This window comes from Acromyrmex echinatior, chromosome 2 (assembly GCF_024713525.1).
Source record: "Acromyrmex echinatior isolate Ae372 chromosome 2, ASM2471352v2, whole genome shotgun sequence".
NCBI classification, from domain to species: Eukaryota; Metazoa; Arthropoda; class Insecta; order Hymenoptera; family Formicidae; genus Acromyrmex; species Acromyrmex echinatior.
The window spans coordinates 23,262,085-23,280,338 of record NC_141853.1 but is presented as its reverse complement, the minus strand read 5'-3'; the positions used below and the strand labels follow the sequence as shown (position 1 = coordinate 23,280,338).

The 18,254-nt window shown below is 35.0% G+C and overlaps 1 protein-coding gene across 1 annotated transcript in view; it reads left to right on the top strand.

Annotated features, from left to right (window-relative positions):
* LOC105154246 (uncharacterized) overlaps window positions 1-8,233 on the top strand; it is an 82,216-nt gene extending 73,983 nt beyond the window's left edge. The window contains exon 4 of the mRNA XM_011069612.2: window positions 441-8,233. Within this exon, the coding sequence (XP_011067914.2) occupies window positions 441-923 (483 nt within the window). The 3' untranslated portion in view covers window positions 924-8,233. The remainder of the gene's footprint in view (window positions 1-440) is intronic.
* The last annotated feature ends 10,021 nt before the right edge of the window (window positions 8,234-18,254 follow it).

Below are 18,254 nucleotides of genomic sequence, written 5' to 3'. Positions count from 1 at the left end.
ACTTCAAACCGCTTGAAGCACTTAAAGCTACCGCAATCACCGCTGATGCAGTACAGATTTACATTCTAGAAATTATGATTTAAAAATATACGAAACAGGAGAGTAAAAAAATAGTTTAATTCCATAAAATTGGCCATTCAATTTTAAATTATAAATCTGATATTCAAAAAAATCTATGTAAGGTATCTTGATGTTATGAATGAAAAAATAAAGAAATTTCTTGATTCTCTTAAAAAAATTAATTTTTTTATGAATGAAAATATATCAGTATATCACAATTTTATTAAATAAATCGTGCATTCGATAATCAATGTAGGTGTTGTCGAATTACGATATCGGAGTCTAAACTCAATTATCTTGAACTTCAAAGACTTCGCTCGGATATTCTGCCGTTTTTTATTCTTCGTATGCTTGATTATAATGAATTTCCTTGTTTTCAGGAGAGCGAAATTTATCAGAAATGCGTGCGAGCGCCGCCGAATCGCACTGTGTTCGATAGCGAGAGTCCGCCGCCTTATCGGACGCCAAGTAGCAGCCAGCATCTCCACCCGGGACTGCTCGATATGCCTGGCGACCGAGTGACGCGGAGTCAGAGTCCCAGCAGTAGTAATTTGTTGTTGAATACCGCACGCTCGATGTTCAAGATGTTCCCGAGCCATACGACGCCATCATCGACGTCGATGCCGGTCAACAAACCGCCCTTTTCCAGTTATTCCGAGTCCAGTAGTAACGTGAGCAGTAATCTGAGCAGTAGCAATCTGTCCAACATCACCGTGGTGCCCTGCGAAACCGATGAAAGCCGGCAAGAGCAGCAGCAGCAGCAGCAGCAACAGCAGCAGCAGCAGCAGCAGCAGCAGCAGCAGCAGCAGCAGCAGCAACAACAACAGCAACCCCAGCAGCAGCAATTCCATCAGAAGGTCTGATCCGCGGCGTCCTCCTTCCTTGACGCCGTTGTCGTCATTGTCGCAGCTGCATCGTCCGATTTCGAGAACGAGCGATGGTACTCAAGATCATTTTGCGCGACTGCAACGACAACGACGACGCCCTTCAAGACTGACTCACGGGAGAAACTTCAACATAGGATAAATTCCATTGGTCATGTTCCATCATGTTCAGCAACGTGTATTACATATACGCGAGAGAATATAATATCCTCCCGGTCAATGGTATCCTCGTTGAATCGTTCTTCCGGCGTTCTTCTATAATGAGAGAGAGAGAGAGAGAGAGAGAGAGAGAGAGAGAGAGAGAGAGAGAGAGAGAGAGAGAGAGAGAAAGCGAGAGCGAAAGAGAGAGAAAGAAAGAGAGAGAGGGTCGTCCGTTCGTGGCCTAAAGGAGGGTCGGCGGAAGTGTAAAAAAAACCGGCTCCTGGTTAATGACTGTAAAGTCAAATCAGTTATCAAGACTGCGCTCAATCGCCGTGCGTTGGTTCGCGCCTGTCCTCTTTTTTTCGACCAGGAAAATCGATGCGCCGTCGCCGCCGCCGTTGTTGACGCGTCTCATTGTGCAATTCCACACGCGGCCAGTGTCTAGCCTAGATCTCAGATTATTTCAAAGCGGTAGCATGAGGATTACGATGTTGCGTCGGACGTGAAGAGGATGGAAGGAGAGTTAGAATGGACGGAGCGATCGAAGCTCGGCGTGGAAAATAGCGTTACCAGCGCGCGACGTGAAGCGATGGCCTACCGTGGAACGAGAGACTTCCTGTCCGGGAATTAGACGGTGAGAAGCTTCACTTCGAGGAGAAACGGATGTGAGGTTCGCGACTCGCGCGATACCGATTCAACAACGAAGCAAGAACCGCCGGTCACCCTCTTCCAGCTCTCGATCGGAGGCTCGATCGTCGGACACCGCGGAAGTTTGTTCATCGCGACGAAGACTTAGTAAATTATTTATTATCGATATAACATTTATTCGCGACGGGCGGCTGCTGCGCGACGGCCGGACGGGGCAAGTGTAGTTTCACGCGATGGTGGTTGTGGAGAAAAGGAAAAAAGAAAAAAAACGAACGAACGGGACACGAGTTGTATGAGCGAATTTGTTCGGTTGCGTGAGTGCGAGACCAGGCGTGCGTATGAGTAAATGCAAGCGCGCGTGTGCGGAACGAGTAGAACGAAAGACGCGCAAGAGGCACGGCTAATTGCAGGGTGGAGAGAGGAAAAAGAAAGAAAAAAAAAGACAGAGAAAGAACGGAACCCGCGCGCGCGCTCGCGCGTGTTTGTGTATGCATGTGAGGAGTTGTGTAGAGGAATAATGTAGTGCCAAGAGTGAAAACGGGAACTCTGTACATATTAGGCTAGGTAGTTCAATATCAATATACTTATTACGACTAAAAAAAAAACGATATGCATACCGATTTAAAAGTAAAACATCAAACATACATTACAAACACGCATACCATTAAAAACACGAGATGGCCGGCCGTACGAAACTATAATGGGACGCGCACACACCTCCGACAAATGTATATTGTTCTAGCAAAAGTCAAAGTTGAATATGTTCTACCTCGAATGCTACATGTACTCGAAGCAATCAATAACGTTGAATCTTTTCCGGCATAGAGATTAAAAATAATTATAAGGAAAATTAATCGATCTCTTTATTTTAAAGATTATGTGTTCGTAATTATATGTTCAATTGTAATCATAAATAGCAAATCAATGTACTGATACTTTTAATTTAAAAAATTTAAAAAGAGTTAGAACAAATGGTCATTTGTTATCGTTACATTGTGTAGTTTTTATAAATATATAATATAAAGTAAAATTTTCGAAATTTCTTACAATTCAAATAGTTAGGATGAAAAGAATTAATGATTTCTTCAATTGCATATGTTCTTTCTCTTTGGATGAGAATCATATACAAAGGAAACATAAATGCGACTATTTGGCGTGGTTGTATATCGATATTTCTAATTGATTAACTTTTTCTTTAAACAATTATCTATCTCTTACTAAAACCGGAGGCAATACGATGCGATTTTTCGTGCTAGATTGCATGCAATCTAGTAAATTCCTAGAAATTCTGCATTCTGGATAGCGATCATGTAACTTTTGTCAAGGGCGGGAAACATGAAAAATGAAATTTTTGATCTGACATTACATTGAAGGGCGTTTTCCAGCAAATATAATACAGTAAATCATTATATCCTTCACTGTATTACACTGCATCCTTATTGGAAAACGTCCGAAATTAACAGAGAAATGTTTCATTTTTCACGGTTTCACCCTTAGTGAAAAAGTTACATGATTGATACCCTATGTGATACAATTCTAGTAATTTATTAAATTGCATGCAATCTAGTAAATTACTAGAAGAATCACATCGTATACCTCTGGCTTAAGTTATTCGTGTAAATATAACAGAAAAAGAAGGAAAATTTAGTTCATCAACATATTGAATTAAATCCAATCGATGTTAATGCAACCGTTAATTAACAATCAACCGTAGTGCATTCGTGCATCGAGGAAGAATCGAATAATCGTTATTTGTTCGATAAACATTTGTTTTGCAGACAGAGTACGTTTGTAATGGCGGCGTGCATACAAGAGTACATTTGCAATGCAAATCTATGAGAATGCGCATCCCTTTCGCGTTCCGAATGGCTCGCCCTGTGTCCGACATAACGCTATCTTTATTATTATTCAGATAGATAAGGCCTCAGTTTTGACAAAATAGGACGAGTTCTGTTTGAACGAGGATTCAAGTTTGATGACGCGTTTTTCAATGTAACAACACATTTCAGTATAATTTATTCTTAAAAATCAATATAATAAATTTTAAATGTCCCCAATGATACATAAAATATCAATGGCTTGATTACATGTAGGATAGTTTAATAAATGATTATACTATCACGCAGGATTACTTTGAAAATATTTATAGTATCTTTCTCGTAAAATATAGGTGTTTAATGAAATCTTCAAGACCATAATTTTTTTTTATAAAAATTCAATTATGTGTATGAAAACGCTTTGTCATCTTTGAATCTCAGTTTCGAGGCAGAGCGAATCACTCGATTATTTCATGAGAAGTCACCAATTATTATTGTATTTCTTAAGGATCCGCGACGCAGGGAGAAATTGCAATGAAATTACCGATACGTTTCCCTTTGTGATTACGGATCGTGCGTGGCGTACGAGGAATGCGCGAGACAGGAAGGCTGGTGGCACGCATAGAGCGGAATAATCTCTCGTATGCACTTCGTTAATTTCGCGTTAATTTCGCGAGCTTCCGCTTCGTTTCCGAGGAAATAGCCGTATTGGCGCTCTTAGATATTCATTTAGAATTTCGTTAAAGTGCATGAAATTCTCTCATACCACCGCCCGTGCGTATCCGCGACGCGATTTCGTCAAATCGTTCAACACAAGATTCAGCATTCGACGTGCGTGAAAGTGTAATGTCTTGACGGCGAGGTCCTAATCATCGTTAACATTCTTCCTAACAAAGAAGAAAATTGTAAATTTTAATCATCGTGAAAGTGTCCGGGCAATTACGCCTGCACGGCGACGTTGTTTCGTTTCATGTTCATTAAGTCGCTGTGTGGCGAGTCGAGGGAGAAAATATCGTCTTTCTGTTTTCACCTTTGAGATGTGTTCACGCGCATGCAATATTAGGCGACGAGGTTTAATTGTATTCTATGTAAAGAAATTAGCGCGTGTGCGGAGCGAAGCGATCAAGGAGGTATATTGGCAAAGATGTTTCTTTTTTTGTTTCTTTTCGAATTCTCACTTCTAGATTGCCCTTTCGTTCGCTTCATCTTCCGCTAGTTACAATCTCATTGTCTCGTACGCGCATTACTTTTCTCTGTATGTAATAGGAAGGATGAATTGTATGTTTATGCGTATTCGAGAGGCAGATAGATTATGACAGATGCAGAAAACTACGAGAATGCGGACGAGAGCGCAGAATAGAAGTAAATTCGAGAAAAAAAGATGTATAATTCGATGGGTCCTGTGCAAGTTTTTGGTTAAATTTGCGATGTCGTCGACTTAGATTAAATTGTAAAACACGACGACGCGAGTGCGAGATATTTTAGACGATAAGTTCTAGACGAAGTGAAATTTTTAGCAAGCTATTGTCGATTACTATTATCGCTATCAGACATCGTGATATATCTAGCAATTTGTTAATTGGGATTTAATGAGAGGTGCGAGATGTATGAGTATAATCGTGGCCTTTCGACACGAGAGAGAAATAGAGAGAAAGAGAGAGAGAGAGAGAGAGAGAGAGAGAGAGAGAGAGAGAGAGAAAGAGAGAAAAGAGAGAGTATAACGAAAGCGATCCCAAATAAAATATCCTTTTGTCCGTTCGAATTTACGGTTCAACCTTCGAGATTGCTATTTTAAATGATTTGAAAGCCAAAATTAGATTTTTTTTTTGCACAAACTGATTGTTCAGCAAACTACTCAGCTCACAAAATTATTAATCAAACGCTAAATACTCGAAAGAAAAGAAATAGAGTTATTTAATTAGCACAGCTTAAATCATTGTATTATCGAATTAAAAGCAAATTTCGCAAATTTTTTCAAATGCCGAGTTTAAATAAATAAGATTCTATTCTTAGCAATCTCATTGTAACGCGAGGCGCTAGCTTGATCGTTTCACCATTTGCGATTATCGCAATCTGCAACGTCAGCAGACTACGTGGCGAATCGAAACGTTTCAAAGTCCATTGCAAAATATGAGCAAGGAAGCAATAAAATATTGAAAATGTGTTAGAAGCGGAGACTAACGGTCAATTAAAGTCATAAGACCAGTTATAAGAGAATTTAAATTCGAAGACATTTTATTTTTCACAGTGAAGAAATGACGCTAGTAACAGTCAATGTGATTAAATTGTTTTTTTTTCCTAATTTCGAGAATTGAACTTTTTATGAATATAATTTTTTTGTAATTTTTGCCAAAAATTTCTGCTTCATTATACCATCTTGATTTCTTATCATTACGACGAACTTTTGAAACAAAACGATCACGGTAATCTCGAAATACGGTATGTGCTCTCATACATCTCAAAGGTGCGAGATCAAGCTGGCGACTGCCGATTAATCTAGTCACGTTGAGCCGTGTGTCCGGCCGGGGAATGATCGCCGATCCACCGATTCGGGAAACAGCCAATATCGTCGTCCTTTGACGAATTTAGCGGCGGAAAGGATAAGACTCTCTCTCTTAGGCGCAATGTGATTTCCCAAGGTGTTCCAAAATAACTCGCGTACTCCCTCCGGCGAAATTGCGACGCGGAGCGGAGCGGTTGCAAGCGGGGGTCAAAAGCGGGGTCCCCCTTTTAAAAGCTTTCGTTTCTAAGCTGTAATTATAATTGTACTGTTGATAAGATCGGTATGTCTAGTCCCCCGCGGTGGAAGGGAGGTCGAGAGCTTCGTCAATGTCCCTCTCGCGAAATTCACCCTGTAAGTCTTTCGACCAATTGATCCTAATTTTTTTCCCCTTATCTCTTCCTCTCCTTAAGTCACCCTTGGCGTGGATCTGTCTGATAGATTTGACTCGCGATTTTGCATCTGTTAATTTCTACGAATTTCTACTTGAATTGAATTTCATCATCTCTAGCTTTTTACTTTAATAAGTTTTAATCATGGAAAATTTATATTACATGATTAATCAATCAAAGAAATGATAATGAAGTGAATCAAAGAATTCTGAAAACATGGACTGATTGATGCAAAATTGCGAATCGAATTAAATGAATGAAATCACACTAGGGATGATGTCTCGCCGTTGTTCGTAGGTACGTTGCGTCCTGCAGTCAGCTCTCCTACTGTTGCGTGCTAATAAGAAAAACTCGTAACATAAAACTTTTTTTTTACAATCATTTTATGCTCGCAAAAAACGAAAATTGGTGAGTTATATGTTACGAGTTTGTCTTATCAGTGCGAGTGAGATTATCCGAGAGAGAGAGAGAGAGAGAGAGAGTGTGAAAAAGAGAGAAGTGTGTTGCAGAGGAGCATGACAAAGGCAGAAATCACTGAACTTTGTACATATTGAAAAATGTACTTCCTTATAATTCTGACATAAAAAGTCAGTCGAAAAAAAAAACCTTTATGAAGTTTTGTCTTTCAATTCGTTAAAAGATTTGTCTCGATAGTGTAGTGTTCATTATAGTTAAGTATATTTTTTTTATAAAATACATAAAATAGACCTTTATAAAATATGTATCTATATATTTTAACAAATATATAAATATATACTATATATTTACACATATAAAGGTCTATTTTAAAAAGTTTATGTACACATATATATATATATATATATTAGTTTACACTGAGAAAAAACAGTGTTACTTTAGAATGATTTTTTTCTCGACTAACATTTTGAATATCAGTGTGCGTTTCGGCATGTACAGAGTTCTATGACAGAAATAAAAGACAGAACTTGTTGCGTCATTTGACAAGTTCAAACAGCAAAAATTGTTCATACGTGGCAATGTGCGAGAGCGGGCGAGAGAGAGAAAGAGAGAGAGAGAGAGAGAGAGAAAACGATAAAAGTAGAGAGAAAGAGATAGCGGAAATCAGGACTCCTTTTTTTCAACGTAATCAATCGATGTCGTAGGAACAGTGTTAAAGTAGTAGATCGCTTCTACCGAGAGTAACACGAAGGAAAATCAAGATGCAAAGTTAAAAAAAAATCTCATCTCGAAGGAAGTAAAAACAGTTTGCGCGGCTCGTCGCGAGAGGCAAGGGAAAGGAGACGGGAAGAGAGAAGGAAAGAGAAAGAAAAAGAGATTGCGCGAGTTCGTGCCGCACTCGGAGAGAGGCGCGTCGCGCTTGCGAAATTACATATTTCGAATGCGAGTCACGTTCGTTCGAGCGCGCCATGGCGGGGCGAGAGAGAAAGAGAGAAAGGGAAAGCGTGAGAGAAAGAGAGCGAGAGAGAGAATGAGAGATATGAAAGGGAGTTCTTTTTATACACTATAGAGAGTCGTACCACAACTATCACATAGGGAAAGAAGAAAAAGACATGTTCGTTGTTCACTGCTCTGGCTTGCTAGAAAAAAAAAAAAAAGAAAAAGCAAACAATGTAACACACGACGGGGCCGACGGGGAAGGCTGCTCGGATCACGACTTTGAGGCGCTTAATGAAGATCGAAAGCCCGCGGGCAGTCCTCCTCGTGCTGTCTCCAGTATAAATCGGCAACACTTCGACATTGCAAGATTATTGGTGTACTTATCACGCAGTTTTCTACAAAATAAAGAAAACGGTTTTGACAAAAAAAAAAGAACAGAGGGGATGAAGTGTTTCTGCGCAACAATTATTTCACGAAGACACCTGTTTCCTTTGATCCGCCCATTCCTTAGATACAAATGTGTGCGTGCGTGTATTTGTGTGTGTGTATGTGTGTATGCGTATGTGTGTGTTAATTTTAGATTTTATAATTATATTATAATTTATTTGTTGATTTGGAGAGAATTAAAGCTGCAACGACGATATATAAAATAACAGTAAATTGAAGTTTTAAAAACTCATATTTATACCCCCCACATTCTTTTTCACGTTAATCTGATTACCAACATAAAATTTTGTTCTTATCATAAGCTAATTAAAGCCGCATTTTATACGTAGAAATATAAAATGCAGATATAAAAGTATCAGTTCCTTATGAACTCATTAATTTTATGCTTAATTATATCTTTTAGTATTATAATTCAAAGAAACTACTTTTTAAACACTAAATTCTAATAATACGTTTTTTAGCGAGTAATAATATTTGTAATATTTAATATTACTGAAAACATTTTTGATAGATATAAATAAAATATGATGTCGCTCGCGCGCGCGTAATACGCTGAATTATTTAGACAGATATTTATGCACAAAAGAGACGTGTATGAAAGATGAGTGAAATAATTTGCTACTACATGAAGCAATTCTCCAAACTAGACTATGGCCGAGTGAAAGCTGAAACGTTTAACAAACTCTGTGGTTTTATCGTAGAGAGAGAACCGCACGAGTTGAATGTACAATTACGGTTGTTTAAACGCGTCCGCATCCGCGGCGGGCGAGGTCGCTTAATGAACGTGAGAGACCGAGAGACCTGGTCCGTCAAAATGGCGTACGGACGTGGGGGTGGCAGGAAGAGGCACGGGTGAACGTGGTGGAAGCTATATACGTCGTAAAGACGAGTGGCGTCGCGTATATTTGGTAAGCCGCGCATCCGGAAATAGAATGTCCCTTCTTGCCTCTTACTCCATATGAATGCACCTCCACTTTCCTGCCGTTCACTCTCGGCGTATGCTCTTTCCGATTTCCCCGCCTGCAATCAATCTCTTATATCTTTTGTTCCTTCATAAATCTTTCGATAATCAAATATAAGAAAATGAAAACAGCGAAGGAGTGAAATAAATCTCACCTTATCTACTCTATAAATTTAGAGTAAAAACGTGTAAAAACTTTTTATACTTGAATTAGTCCTCCTCTCCCCTCCCCTCTTCAAGATCATATCTTCTTCTTGCGTAAATAAAATGTTGAATTTTTATCTGTACATTTAGAAAGAGCCTTCACTTTACTCGCGTAATATAGAACAGATTAATTAGAATGTTGAAAAAAAAAATAAACAATATCAGCTTATATTTTATTTATAAATAAAAAGAACTATTGTTAAATGAATTAACATAAAAACGCGTTTTTTCTCACATATATTTAAAATATAACAATATAAAAACAGTCACAATTTTATTCTTCCACTATTCATATTTTACGTAAAAATTTTAGTTGCAATTATAAAAAAAAGAATGTTTTTTTAATTAAGACGTTTTTTGTTCAAGTTTTCTTTGATCAAAAAATAATGTGTAAAATAGTCGTTAATTAAAAGTGACCAAAAGTTCGAAATCGAAAATACAACTGGTCAACTTTTACTTCACAAATTTTTCGTATTTTCTCGGAATGAATTTCACACTGCTCGCTTTTTCTCGCTATGATCGAGGTTGAAAATAGCTTATATATATTCTTGGGCTAAGGGAAACGATACGTGCTAGCAGGCGGTCGTTTAACGGATTGCCAGACTTTTTCATTTCTGGAGTAACAAGCTTTCTTTCTAAATATTGTTGTGTAAAAAAGTTTAAAAAATAAAATGTTAATTTTAACTTAAAGACGTATCGTGGACTTTTCGAGACATGCAAAATTCACATTTTTGTGTAAATTTTAACATTTCTTGCATGTCTTAGAAAGTCCATTATATATCTTTAAATGAAAATTAACATTTTATTCTTATTTATTAGTAAAAAATATGATCCTCAAAATATTAATTATTTTCTTGATATTATTCCGTGAACAAATTTCTTATATTTCTCATTAGTTAAATTTTCTATTAACAAGTTCCTATAGTTAACAAGTAGCTAATATTACTATATTATTTTGAATACCATGTTTATCAGTACAATTTATCAGTACAATTTTTATTATTTGTTTTCAACTAATACATCTGAATTTTTATAAGTTGATTTCAGATGGATGTAATACTGATTTTTGAAATCATTTTTGGCACACACACACACACATACGTACACAAAACATCAGCTTCTCTTTGGAGAGAGGTATGAAAAATAAAAAAATTTAATTTCTTCGCCTTTGGGCGAATATTTTCGGATACCTATCCGCGGATTATTGCGAGATTTTCGGACGAATCGTAAAGCGCAGAGGAATCGAAGCGACGAGTTTGTTTTTCCATACACCGCGAATCCAGATGGCTGCGAGTTTTATTTCAGTGACACCCAGCCGCTTATCCGTATCATTTCGCGTCTATTTGTATCTAACGGAAGTTTAGACAGAATCTGAAAATATATTAAATGTACTGAAAAATTGCTGTACCGATTAGTCGTTTATCGAAAATTTGCAACTAATGAAAACAATGTTCTAAGAAAACAAAAAAATCATATATCAATTTGTGATTAATAATGCACAAAAGAAGATACTTTGCTTACTTTATTTTTCATTATTATATCTTTGTATAGATATAACAGCAAAATTTCAATAACAAAACTAATATTGATATACTGATAAATATTGCCAATTAGTTTCTTATAATTCCTCTATTCGTTATGGCGAGGAAATATAGAAATTTCTTAATTTTGCTAATTCATCTTCTTTCTTAATTTACTAGAAAATCAAACATTTATAGCTTTCGTTCTTTAAGTTAACAGTTTTCCAGGATTGAAGTATGTTAGTATGTATTAGTAATAGATTTCAATAATTTATATAAATATATTTATATTAATCAATAACATATATATATATATATATATATATATATATATATAAAATATGTATAAACACAGCTTCTTCATGTCTAAAGTTGAGAAAGTGCAAATATCATGAACATTTGATACAACATTGAAAAGGAGTTGCCTGATTTTGGCGCAGACACAGACCTGCTATTACACAATATAGAAATATGTGATTTTTATTTCGGGGCCTGCAACTTGCCCATAATCACCGTGTGCGAGCCTATAATTTTTCTCCAGGTGTGTTGCTTCAGAAGGCTTGAAGTTACCGTATCGTGAGGTTACCACACGTCACTCAATCGGACGCAATTCGCTTTGAAGATATGACGGGTGTCGGCTGCACTCTCAACTGCAGATCGTCGATCATCGACGACGACCATTGATCTCGCACTAACGATCACGCCTCTCAAGAGTTTCTCCGGCCTATAAAAACAGACACGATTGCACGATACTCAATGACCCTCTCGCAAGCGGCTGGTCTATTCACGGCATTCGAGATTCAAAGACCGAGCCGAAGAAGCAAGCTCTTATCTTACATTCCACGATAAACATCGAATTAATTTTCTTTACTGAAGCTGCTTGTCACTCCGTAATTATCAGACTGTCGTAATCGGTTAATTTTAACTGCATGTCTATTATATTTAATTGAAAGAAAATTTATATTTGAAAACAAATGTTTGTTTATATATAAAATGTATATGTATTTACGTTACATGCCGAAAAATATATTATTTCGAAATTTCTTAAAGAATTTCTTAAAGAAATCGTGAAAATCTCTCAAAATCTCTTAAGATAAGTACTAACTATAATCATCCCTGTAATACTTAAAATTTTTAATTATTCTTATATAACACAAAAAGGATAATTATTTTAACATGTAGAATAAAACTGAATTACTTATCATGCAACCATTAAATTTGATGAATTTTACAAGAAAACATACGTTAAATAAATACATAATAAAATTATTTCTAAAAATTATTTCTAATTCCCTAAAAAAGGATTATCTGCCAATTTACAAAATGCTAAGTATTTCGCATCGTTCAAGAATTATATTAGAGAATTTTTTCACTGAGATCCACTCCGAATAGTCGCAGCGAAAAGGGTGTGCCAGCCCGTTCGTCTATTAATACCGGAATATATTTCAATCGATCGAAATAAAAATCGGCGCGCGATACGCGCGTGCGTGGACGCGTGCGATTTGCGTGGGTGCGTGGGTGCAACACGGGCCCAAATAGACGACGGAAGGAAGAAAGGCGGCGCCGCGTCGCGCCCGCTGGCGCGTGCGCGCCTCGACGTTGGCGTCGCGACGCCTTCTTGAATGAAACACCAACAGTCAGTCGCATCGAGACTTCCACCCTCGCATCGTTGTTATTCCTCGGGGGTACCAATCAAAGGGGACTTGTTCGAAAGGGGGATCGCGTCTTCTTCGAGATAACTGAGACTTACAAGATTTTTGACAATACGAGATGAAAAATTGAAGGGTGCAATCAGTGTCTAATCTATCTTTTTCATTTTTCAAAAGTTGAAGAGATTGAATTGCAAATCAAATTCGACTTAGATTTAAATTAATTTATACACGAAGCTCAAATTTGAATTAAAATTTCTCAAGTTTTTTCATAAAAAGAAAAGGGGAAATCAAAACTGCTGTTGCGTTGTAATCAAAATTTTATTATCTTGAATTTTAATTCGAAATTTTATCGTGATACTGATTTTTGCGAAGTTCTTATATATATTCTTGTTCTTGTCTTCATCTGGTCAAATCTATCCCGCGTTTCTTTGCATCCTTGTCTCTTATTTTATATTTCTTATTTCTTATCTTTTGTCATCAGATTTATCTCAGTTATCTAAATCTCTTACTCCTCTTCCTCGTAATTTTATCGTATTGTAATGCTTCTCATCGGAAGTCACTGCATAGAATCTTCGATTTTGTGCATCGTTAAATCATCCGGAACAGAAGAACAAACTTTTACGTTGTGTGTACTCATAATATCACAATTTGAAAAAAAGAAAAAAATTTGAGAGAAGAAAGGAAAAGAAAATTTGAAGAGGATAAGAAACAAAGAAACGTTATCATTACGAATAAAAGAGAAAAAAAGAGAACATCAAGAAGAAAGCTATAATCGCATCATCTTCCATAATTCGCGCTGTAATAGAAAACGTTTTTCTTCGATCTGGAAATCTTAAGCTATAAACTTATAAAAATTTATCTAACGAAGATTGATTGGCATCTTTCAGTTTGAGCTTAACATGTAAACTTATTTAAACATAAATGGATAATCACTCGATTAATGACGAGATTGATCTTTCATTTTCAAGAAAGCTAACAAGAAGAAATAAAAATAGGTCTATGCTCAACGCAAGACTTTCAGAAAAAGATGGACATGTCTTTAATTTAATATCTTAATTGCATATCCCTCATATTATGTGATCTTCGGAAACATGAAATTTAATGTCTGAAAAGAATGTTGAACAAATACAAAATAGCCATACATATTATCATTACATCGAAAGTGCGCCACAAGCAAGTGTTAGAAAATTTCATGTTGGAAATCCCGTTACGAAATCTCCAATATCTCTTTCATGACATTGGACTATGTAAGTAATTTCTGTATCATGTATGCAATTGTGATACGGTAGATATTTATAAAATCAGTAGAAGTATTTCTTAAAAACTACATTCAACTTAAAATGAGTTTTAATTGCGATGATTATTAATATTAGTAGCATTACAAATATTAATGTTTAGATATTAATAATTTTATAATATTTCCTTTATGATTTGTTATTCTTATATCAATTATATTGCTTTTCTATATTTATATATTAGTCTTAAAAAAAAGAGAATAAAAGCTCGTATTTTTTATACTAATATTGTATATAAATAAGCATTTTATATAAATAAAAATGCTTCATTTCATAGATCAACGTTAGTTATCTTTAGTCTATTTATAGAATTCAAATTATTAAACAATAAAACTACATTGAAAGAAAAGATTAGTAACAATTTAGATAATAAAATAAAGCATAGCATTTTTAATCGGCTACAGCAATCAATTTTTCAGTATATTATCGGATCAGTAATCTGAAATTTAAAAAACTATGAGAGAGATAAAGAGAGAGAGAGAGAGAGAGAGAGAGAGAGAGAGAGAAAGTAAACTTGAAAAGTCTATTGTTATGTATAAATCATTTATATACATAATTATTAAATAACAACACGATAACTATTCCATCAGCCATGTGAAATTCTGTATCTTTGATCAGCTTGGATTTTTAAACTTAATTACAAATTTTATATTGTACTGCATAAAAATCTGAAAAATTATTGCATAAAAGTTTTAATGAAATTTTACTATTATAGAAGTCGGATTATATTTTACTTATTTTTAATTAATATTTTGTATTTAAATTTATTTACCAGAATTATCACATTCAAAATATTTATTATAACTTTAAAGTCCAATTTCAATTTGGTTAGCGAAAGATTATTAAATTATAATTATTTATAATATGATTATCTATGATCAATTCACCAAATTTCTCTCATCGCGAGATAATCGTCTTATTGAAATATGTGTAGCATCATATACGTTAGTACATGTCAAGTAATTTTCGAAATGAGATAATAAGAGGGTAAAACTCGTTATAGGATTGAAACGTGGATTTGGGGAAGTGCCAAAATATCCCACACACGATACTAAACTTTATTCGCGTTATATTTACAAGATAGCTAAGTTGCGTGCTTTCGTGACCGAGAGAGATTGCGAGATGATATTTTAATAACATTTGGCAATTTAATAACCACAAATTTCCTCGCTAACCAATGATACTTCAGTATTAAGGATGTATTACACATTTTTTTCATAAAATAAGAAAATTATGAAAAAATTATAAATTTTCTATATCATATTTGAAAATAATATATAACAAATTTAACGACAATTTAGAACTTTAATTATTAACAAATTTTTTTTTAATTATTTCAATAATTAAAGAAATAATGTTTTAAAAAATACTTAAGATAAATGAGAAAATTTTCATTTAAACTATAAAATTGAATTGTTAAATAGAAATATTGATTTTATTGAATTGTTTTATATGTATAATATTTATTTTTATTACTGAAAATATAACTTTCCAGTTCCAATCACTTTTTGAAACTAATACACATAATATATCCTTTAAAGTGCGATGACAATCTTACGTCTACTTTGAGACAATGAAGATAAAATAAAAAGAATCTTGAGCAATTCGATTTCATTACATTCCTTCTCATATTTCAATCCAATTTTTATTAAATTGATTATCGTTAGTACAAGATTCTTGAAGAATGAAATAGTCCTAATACTGCTCCTAATACTTTCATAACAGATAATAGTTAAATATAACTATACATAGAAATATAATGGAAGATAAGATTAAATATCATCCTCATTAACTTGTACTTATACGTATTACTTGACGATAAAATTCTTATTGCTTAACTTTTTATAACACATTCAGTTTCGTCAACGTGCACTTACGAAGTGTATAATTGCAATGAAATTGCGTTCGCGAATTAGTTCGCACTCGAATTCGTAAGCGCATGTACACTCGACGAAAGCATCACGACGGGCATATTAAATGTTCAAATGTATTCGTATGGATATGAGTATCCGTTACGTAAGGGAGATCTTAATATAGCGAAACACTCGCTGGATCTTAGCCACACGAATTTCGCACGCGGATATTCGAATAGCACGCCGTGCGGGTGGAGAACGCGCCCACTGGGCTTTATCGTTACTCGATTTCAGATCGCATTGGATCGCGCCGAGATGAGAATATATATGTAAGCGAGAATAGACATTAAGCTCTCGGAACTTTATTCCAGCTGTTGGGTAATTCTATCCGGCGAGGAAGAGGAAGACATCAGAGCGCAGAGTTCTTCTCGTTCTCTCTATATTAAATTAATTGCGGATCTATTTTTGAAATAATCACACTACAGTTGGGGGTAGAATTTTGTTTTAGAGATTTAATAAAGAGTGAAAATTAATTAGCCCTCTCGAGAGATTTATAGAATAAAAATTACTTCGAAATTTGTGAAATATAAAGGCGATGTATGTATTTTCTAGCGCGACGAGTATAAAGTTAAAACACGCTTTCTCCTTAATACTTTTCTAGAATTAATTCTCCTTATTCGTCAGGGAGCGACAAGGCGATTCCAAGTTTAAATTAAAATTTGGCAGAAGAATTGCGAAGCGAGTTCGATTTAATGCATCAATTAAATTCAGTATTACTAATTGACAGGAGTAAAAGATAATCTTTGAAGTAATGCTGTTATGATCATCGCGTCAGTGGAATGCGAGGCGTTAAAATGGCAACAATTAGCGTTGATATGCGGCGACGAAAAGGTATGTACAAAATATCTTTCGCGATCCTGCGACATCCTCCGACACGCGATCCGTCACACGATCATTTCGCGTCATTTACTAAACAAACAGACTGACAGACGCCTCTTCCTACTCGCATATTTTCAACCCGCTCGTATGTGCCAAGATCTTGTGTCGACTTGATTAAGTCGTCGAAATCACGCCAGGCATCATGCCGATTAATACACATTCAAGACAGTCAAGATACAACAGATATATCATTGTTCCACACATCGAAAGGCGTTATGTCATTCAGACAGATCCAACATGTAGCTTATATTTTGATCATAATTACACTTAAATTAGCTGAGGAGCAATTTCGAAGTTTGCGATGTCAAAGATTCTGTATTGCTTTATTTTTTCTCATAACAAAATCTTTTCTGTATTGTCATTATTTTTCTTATAGGCATAAGAAAATAATCTAATCTCTCTACGTATTGGAGCTTAGTATTAGAACAATTACTGTTAAGATCCGGATTTTGTTAAAAATTCTATGCCCGCATTACGGCACTGGTAGGTTCACAATTAGTTGTCCAAATATCAATATAAATTATCAGTACCGTGCATGCATAAAATTATAATCTTTAATAACCAATCAAGGAGTATCGATAATACAAATAATTAAATTAATTACAATTATAGAGCGTTGAAAATTAGCGCGAAAAAGATACGTAAATGATAATAATAAAGCTTTAATGACAATTAATCACAACATAATTCCTAAAATCATATGTATATTTTAGCCTTAACACGAGTCATTATTTTTTATTAATAAAAATTACAATATTGGAATATTCGTAATATTGCAAATACTTATATATCATTAAAAATTTATTATTCAATGCTTCTTGATTGTAATTAATTTATTGTTCCAATATTTAACACCCAAATAATAGTTTAAAACGATCATTAATATAGTGACAGACTGTCCAAACAAAATTACTTTCGTATCTATATGACTAACAATAAGAATTTGAAAAATATTCTATTGTGATAGAAACCCAGGTAGCACCTATTGGTTTAGATATATAGTTTACATACATTTTATATACGGTTTCTAAAACGTATTTATAATGTTCTACAAATGTTTAAGAAATGTATATAAAATCAACATGTGCTATTAATGGGGAAATAAAATATCTGAAACACAAACTGTCTTAAAATAATCGATGACAAATAATCACAGTATTGCAGTCCTTGGAGAACAGAAACTTTCGAGCAATAATAGCCGCAATAAATAAAACTTTAACAAGCTTGAGCTTCCAGAATAAAAATCGCGCAGGTTTGCAACCCCTTGTCCTAAAAATTGTGCAACAAAACCAATGAAGATATCAAGGTTCATATAGAAGTACAATACTTTTACATTGAAAATTTCGAGTTCCAATCAAAAGCTGCGATGCAATGTAAGAAGAATCCTCTTTCGTATGAGAGACTTCTCAGATTTGTTGATAGAAAGAGATTTAGTGTATCAACAGTTGTTTCAAGAGATCAAATAATGAACACAGGTTAGAGAAAGTGGATAATTCCGAATACATAGATAATTTCGGAAATTTTGCGATGACATAAGCAATGTCTGGAGTGTTGGTCGAGGATGTGTCTTTTTCCGCTTTGCTGC